At 34.5% G+C, this 7,733-nt stretch overlaps 1 protein-coding gene across 1 annotated transcript; it reads right to left on the reverse strand.

The window, feature by feature from the left end:
* Positions 1-777: 777 nt before the first annotated feature.
* LOC124930407 (secreted RxLR effector protein 161-like) lies at positions 778-1,591 on the reverse strand. The gene is made up of 3 exons (XM_047470752.1): positions 1,384-1,591; positions 1,019-1,294; positions 778-827 (listed from the first exon to the last, which is right to left on the reverse strand). The coding sequence occupies exons 1-3, from the start codon at positions 1,589-1,591 to the stop codon at positions 778-780; spliced, it is 534 nt and encodes a 177-aa protein (XP_047326708.1).
* Between the last annotated feature and the right edge of the window lie 6,142 nt (positions 1,592-7,733).

Consider the following 7,733-nt stretch of genomic DNA (forward strand, 5'->3'; position numbering starts at 1 on the left):
TAATGTGTTGATATGACTATTAATTATTAATATAACTCTAACCTAACATAAAATAATAAAATATAGTATATGATAGTCGAATAAAATTTGTAATAATTTCGATTAGATTGTGATGGCTTTTATATTACAAAACCAAATTTATTTTAGATTAACTTGAATGAAATATATAAAATAAATGAAAGTTGACATAAAATCTCACAAAATATCATGAAATATATTAAGAATACTCATAGTAATGTTAAAACGTTCGGAATATAAATATAATAACCGATTTTCTTAGAATATCCCAAAATGAGAAAACATGTCTCAAAATGATATATAATGTGTTGAGATGACTATTAGTTATTAATATAACTCTAATATAACATTAAAATATAGTATATGATAGTCGAATAAAGTTGGTAATATATTCGATTCGATTAAGATGACTTTTATGTTAAAATTCGAATTTATTTTAGATTAACTTAAATAAAATATATAAAATAAATTAAAGTTGACATAAAATCTCACGAAATATCATGCGATTAAACGCAAGAGCACAAAGCACAAAGTATGCGAAAATCACAAAGATTAAACACAAGAGCACAAAGCATGCGAAAATCACAAAGATCAAATGCAAGAGCACAAAGCATGGGAAAATCACAAAGTTCAAACGCAAGAGCACAAAGCATGCGAAAATCACAAAGATCAAATGCAAGAGCACAAAGCATGCGAAAATCACAAAGATCAAACGCAAGAGCACAAAGCATGGGAAAATCACAAAGATTGAAGGCAAAATCATAAAGCTTGCCATGCCCACAAAGGACGAACCTTAAAGAGAGCTTTCCCTAAGTCAAAGTTTAAAATCCGTTGACATGAAATAATTTTTTCAGTCGGTAACACTTAGTACCCATATCAGCAGGATTAAATTTTAAAGGAATTTTCTTTTACTTAACAATGCCCTTTTCAACAATATCACGAATATAATAAAACCTAACATTAATGTGTTTAGTTCTATCATGAAAAATATGATTTTTACAGAGTTGAATAGAAGATTTACTATCAGAAAACACAACCACATTATTGTCAAGAAAACCAATTTCAGACAAAACAGCCATAAGCCAAATTGCTTCCTTAAAAGTTTCAGTGACAACTATATACTCAGATTCTGTAGTAGATAAAGCAACAATGGGCTGAAGTTGAGACTTCCAACTTATGCAAGAGCCACACAAAGTAAACACACAGGAAGTAATAGACTTTCTATTATCCCTATCATTAGCATAATTGGAATCCACATAACCAACCAACTTAGTACCTACAAAACACTTAGAGAAAGTCAAGCCAACATCAATAGTGGTTTTAGATATCTCAAAAGCCATTTCAAAACATTCCAATGAGGAATACGAGGGTTATACATAAAACTACTCAAGCAACTAACTGTATATGCAACATCAGGCATAATACTAATCATGAGATACATAACAGCCCCTATAGCATTGGAATAAGGCACATTCTTCATTTCAGTTATTTCAGTTTCAGTCTTAGGATACTGATTCTTATTTAACACAAAGTGGAAAGCAAGAGGCACATTCACAAATTTAGCATCAGACATAGAAAATTTACTCAAAATTTTTGCAACATATGCACTTTGATTCAACACAAGAGAAAATTTTGTTATATTTCTAATGATATTCATGCCCAAAATCTTTTTACTTTCACCCAAGTCTTTCATGTCAAAATTTTCACAAATCAATTTTTGCACATGCATAACAGACTTCGGACATGGGCTAACAATAAAAATGTCATCCACATACAATAAAAGAAATACACGCATAGAGTCTATATTCTTGAGGCAATGATTAGAAGACCTTCTTTTAAACATCAAAGATTGCATACACTTATAGAACTTGATATTTCATTGCCTAGGAGATTGTTTTAAACCATACAAGGCTCCAAATACCACAAAAGAGATTGATGTCTGTCTCCACCAAGAGAGTAGTATATATTTATATTATTAGGTCAAGTCCAGTAAGTGTGTTATTCGAGATTGGGCCACAATGTTGGACCAACTAATACCCAACAATCTCCACCTTTGGCCCAAAACACTGCAAAACAAAATCACAGAATCATAAGACACATCATCACCAATTTATTACCACCAAGGAAACAAAGAGAATACCCAAGGTAAACTCGTGTCACAAAAACCAAGGGCAGAGCACAAAGTATGCGAAAATCACAAAGATTAAACGCAAGAACACAAAGCATGCGAAAATCACAAAGATCAAATGCAAGAGCACAAAGCATGAGAAAATCACAAAGTTCAAACGCAAGAGCACAAAGCATGAGAAAAACACAAAGATCAAATGCAAGAGCACAAAGCATGCGAAAATATCAAACGCAATAGCACAAAGCATGGGAATATCACAAAGATTGAAGGCAAAATCACAAAGCTTGCCATGCCCACAAAGGAAGAACCTTAAAGAGAGCTTACCCTAAGTCAAAGTTTAAAATCCGTTGACATGAAATAAAATTTTCAGCAGGTAAACACTTAGTACCCATATCAGCAGGATTAAATTTTAAAGGAATTTTCTCTAACTTAACAATGCCCTTTTCAACAATATCACGAATATAATGAAACCTAACATTAATGTGTTTAGTTCTATCATGAAAAATAGGATTTTTACAGAGTTGAATAGAAAATTTACTATCAGAAAACACAACCACATTATTGTCAAGAAAACCAATTTCAGACAAAACAGCCATAAGCTAAATTGCTTCCTTAAAAGTTTCAGTGACAACTATATACTCAGATTCTGTAGTAGATAAAGCAACAATGGGTTGAAGTTGAGACTTCCAACTTATGTAAGAGTCACACAAAGTAAACACATAGAAAGTAGTAGACTTTCTATTATCCCTATCATTAACATAATTGGAATCCACATAACCAACCAACTCAGTACCTACATAACAATTAGAGAAAGTCAAGCCAGCATCAATAGTGATTTTAGATATCTCAAAAGCCATTTCAAAGCATTCCAATGAGGAATACGAGGGTTAAACATAAATCTACTCAAGAAACTAACTGTATATGCAATATCAAGCATAATACTAATCATGAGATACATAACAGACCCTATAACATTGGAATAAAGCACATTCTTTATTTCAGTTATTTCAGTTTCAGTCTTAGGAGACTGATCCTTACTTAACACAAAGTGGAAAGCAAGAGGCACATTCACAAATTTAGCATCAGACATAGAAAATTTACTCAAAATTTTAGCAACATATGCACTTTGATTCAACACAAGAGAAAAATTTGTTCTATTTCTAATGATATTCATGCCCAAAATCTTTTTACCTTCACCTAAGTCTTTCATGTCAAAATTTTCACAAATCAATTTTTGCACATGCATAACAGACTTCGGACATGGGCTAACAATAAACATGTCATCCACATACAATAAAAGAAATACATGCATAAAATCTATATTTTTGAAGCAATGATCAGAGGACCTTCTTTTAAACATTAAAGATTGCATACACTTATCAAACTTGATATTCCATTGCCTAAGAGATTGTTTTAAACCATACAAGGCTCTAAACACCACAAAAGAGCTTAATGTCTGTCTCCCACTAAGAGAGTCCAGTAAGTGGGTTACTAGAAATTGGGCCACAATGTTGGACCAACTAATACCCAACAATCTCCACCTATGGCCCAAAACACTGCAAAACACAATCACGGAATCATAAGACACGTCATCACCAATTTATTACCACCAAGGAAACAAAGAGAATACCCAAGGTAAACTCGTGTCACAAAGACCAAGGGCAGAGCACAAAGTATGCGGAAATCACAAAGATTAAATGCAAGAGCACAAAGCATGCGAAAATCACAAAGATCAAATGCAAGAGCACAAAGCATGGGAAAATCACAAAGTTCAAACGCAAGAGCACAAATCATGCGAAAATCACAAAGATCAAATGCAAAAGCACAAAGCATGCGAAAATCACAAAGATCAAATGCAAGAGCACAAAGCATGGGAAAATCACAAAGATTGAAGGCAAAATCACAAAGCATGCCATGCCCACAAAGGACAAACCTCAAAGAGCATTCCCTAAGTCCAAGTTTAAAATCCGTTGACATGAAATAAAATTTTCAGCAGGTAAACACTTAGTACCATTATCAGCAGAATTTTTGAAGGAATTTTGAAGGATTAACAATGCCCTTTTCAACGATATCCCGAATGTAATGAAACCTAGCATCAATGTGTTTAGTTCTATCATGAAAACGAGATTTTTACAAAGTTGAATAGTATATTTACTATCAGAAAATACAACCATATTTTTGTCAAGTAAACCAATTTCAGACAAAACAGTCCTAAGCCAAATTGCTTCTTTAAAAGCTTTAGTGGTAGCTACAAACTTAGATTCTGTAGTATATAAAGCAACAATTGGTTGAAGTTGAGACTTCCAACTTATGTAAGAGCCACACAAAGTAAACACATAGGAAGTAGTAGACTTTCTATTATCCCTATCATTACCATAATTGGAATCCACATAACCAACCAACTTAGTACCTACAGAACATTTAGAGAAAGTCAAGCCAACATCAAAAGTGGTTTTAGATATCTCAAAAGTCATTTCAATGAAGCATACGAGGGTTAGACATAAATCTAATCAAGCAACTAATTGTATATGCAATATCAGGCCTAGTGCTAATCATGAGATACATAAAGAATCTTATAGCATTGGAATAAGGCACATTCTTAATTTTAGTTATTTCAGTTTCAGTCTTAGGAGATTGATCCTTACTTAACACAAAGTGGAAAGCAAGAGGCACATTCATAGATTTAGCATCAGAAATAGAAAATTTACTAAAAATTTTAGCAACATATGCACTTTGATTCAACACAAGAGAAATTTTTTCTCTATCTCTAATGATATTCATGTCCAAAATCTTCTTAGCATCACTTAAGTCTTTCATGTCAAAATTTTTAAAAATCAATTTTTGCACATGCATAACAGACTTTAGACATGGGCTAACAATCAACATGCCATACATATACAATAAAAAATACAGGCATAGAGTCAATATTCTTGAAGACGTTCTTTTAAACATCAAAGATTGCATGCACTTATCGAACTTGATATTCCATTGTCTAGGAGATTGTTTTAAACCATACAAGGCTTTTTTTAACAAACAAACATGATCCGACAACTTGGGGTCAACAAATCCCTCAAGTTGATGCATATAAATATTCTTATCAAGTTCACCATGTAAGAAAGTAGTAGTAGCATCCATTTGCTTCAATTCTCGATCAAAGTGAGCAACTAAAGCAAGCATGATTCTAACAGTAGTGAATTTGATGACATGAATAAAAATTTCAGCATAATCTATTCCCTCATTTTGAGTAAATCCCTTGGCTACTAACCTAGCCTTGAATTTAACTTTTTCATACTCTTGTTTCACTTTATACAACCAATTGCAATCCACTAAGGAACAATTATGAGGTTTAGGAATAAGTTTCCAAGTATCATTGATTCTTAGGGAATTCATCTCATTATTCATAGTAACAATCCATTTAGTAGAAAACTTAGACCTTAAAACTTCTTTGTAATAGCTAGGCTCATTACAGTCTAGGGATTCAAACACGTTAAAAGAAAATTCAGACATATTGCAATCATTCAAATTATTATCCTTAAATCTAACATGCATTCTAATAGTTCTTCTACTTCTATCCCTAGCAAGTTGATAGCCATGCAAATCATCAGACAAATCATGTGAATCAGACAAAACATTTGAATCACGCAAATCATCACTATCATGCACATTATCATGTTCCACCTCATTGAGAACATTCCCATCATGTTCAGTAGGTTGATAAAAATTATAGGCACATGCTCCATCTTATTAAGAGCATCATTAACATGAGTGGAGGACATAGGCAAGCAAGGAAAATCATTCTAATTAAAGACAACATCTCTACGTATCACAATCCTAAGCCTAAGTTCACTCCTATCCTAAAGCCTATAACCCTAAACCCTAGACACTAACAGGTTTAACTATTAATGAAAGCAAAAGTGTTGCATTTTATGGAGGTGTGAAGGACGAAACAAAGCAGGACATCTTCAACATCATGGACATCAAGGAAGGCAACTTTCCCATAAGGTACTTAGGAATTCCGTTAACTGCGAAGCAGATCGAGATCTCACACTGCAAGCCGCTGATTGAAAAAGTAAAAAACACGATATCTGACTGGGCAGCAAAAAAACTTTCTTATGTAGGGAGGATCGAACTTATCAAAACCGTGGTTATGGGCATAGTTGGCTATTGGGCGCAATAAATGGTCATTCAGAAGAAGGTAATGAAGGAACTCGACACGCTGATGAGAAACTTTATCTGGGGTAGTAGTGGAAGAGGAGGAAAGAAAGTCAAATGGACCGCTCTCTACAAACCGAAGGACGAGGGAGGCATCGACTTGAAGAACTGTATCGAGTGGAACAAGGCTCTAACCTTCAAGCATCTGTGGGATTTGGAGCGCAATCAGGAGTCACTATGGATCAAATGGGTGTATACGAGGTTTATGAAACACGAAACTAGCATCTGGACCTGCAAAATTCACGAAGGTATGAGCTGGTCTCTAAAAAAGATTTTTAAACTAAGAAGCGATATTGCAGATCTTTATGACATCCAACTAGGGGACGGGAAAGGCACTCTATTCTGGCACGACCCTTGGTTTGAAAACCAGCCTATCATCGACATGGAGGAGTTTCAAAATACTCGTATCAGAAGGGACTACGCAAAAGCGAAAATCAGAGACATCAAAGACGGGAATTGGAACTTGCTCTTGAGAAGAATTCCAGAATGAAAAAGGATACTTAATCATATAAGTAACATACAACTACACGACAGACCGGATATTCATGAATAGAAAGCCAAGGACAATGGGAAGCTTGTATTGAAGAAAATATGAGAGGTAATCCGGGAAAAAGCGTAGAAAGTATAATGGGCTCCTCTTGTGTGGTCAACGAATATTATCCCTCGACACCAGTTCATCCTATGGCTCGCCTTCTGGGAAAGACTCAACACTCGTGATCGTATGAGTAAGTATATGAGCATCCCGGACACGAGCTCTCTTCTATTCATAGGAAATGAAGAAACCATAGATCACCTATTCGGGAGTTGCTGTATTGATTCAGAGTTTTTGGACAGATTCTATAAAAGCCTGGAGCTGATCAGTTTCCCGAGCGAATGGAATGAAATTAAAGAAGCAACACTACTCAAAGCCAAGGGAAATAGATTTGCAACAAGCGTGTTCAAGTGTGGCTTTGGAGCAGTGGTGTATAACATTTGGCAAGAATGGAATGCAAGGGTATATGACAGAACCCGCAGGAGCATTGACGAGTTATGGAAAGATATTGTATCGGATTGCAGCGCCCTCGCAGGAACGTGGAGAAGAATTCCAAGCACGGAGCAGAACTGGAATATTTGCAGGAACTGGAATTTACCGTTTTTAAACTCACTAGAATTGAAAGCATTGTAAACAGATAATTCATTTATGTTTTTAGCTTTTTATCTTTTATTCAGAATGTTACGACTTCAAAATCATTTTAGGCCTGTCTAGAATGATCTCTTAAACTCGTGGGTTTTTTTCCCGTTTTTGGGAATTTTTAATGAAATGACGCTAAATCGTTTTTCCCCCAAAAAAAAACCTAGACACGTTTGGGTATGAGGTGATGGAAAAACTCACCTT

The sequence above is a fragment of the Impatiens glandulifera genome, chromosome 3 (genome assembly GCF_907164915.1).
Source record: "Impatiens glandulifera chromosome 3, dImpGla2.1, whole genome shotgun sequence".
NCBI classification, from domain to species: Eukaryota; Viridiplantae; Streptophyta; class Magnoliopsida; order Ericales; family Balsaminaceae; genus Impatiens; species Impatiens glandulifera.

What these genes read in the sequence shown, in the direction of transcription:
- LOC124930407 (XM_047470752.1), bottom strand. Translation starts at nt 1,591, where the DNA reads ATGTCTGATGCTAAATTTGTGAATGTGCCTCTTGCTTTCCACTTTGTG. An exon ending in TAGTTTTATGTATAACCCTC is followed by an intron (nt 1,295 to 1,383) that starts GTATTCCTCATT and finishes AGTGTTTTGTAG; the next exon opens with GTACTAAGTTGGTTGGTTAT. An exon ending in TAAATCTTCTATTCAACTCT is followed by an intron (nt 828 to 1,018) that starts GTAAAAATCATA and finishes ACTTTGACTTAG; the next exon opens with GGAAAGCTCTCTTTAAGGTT.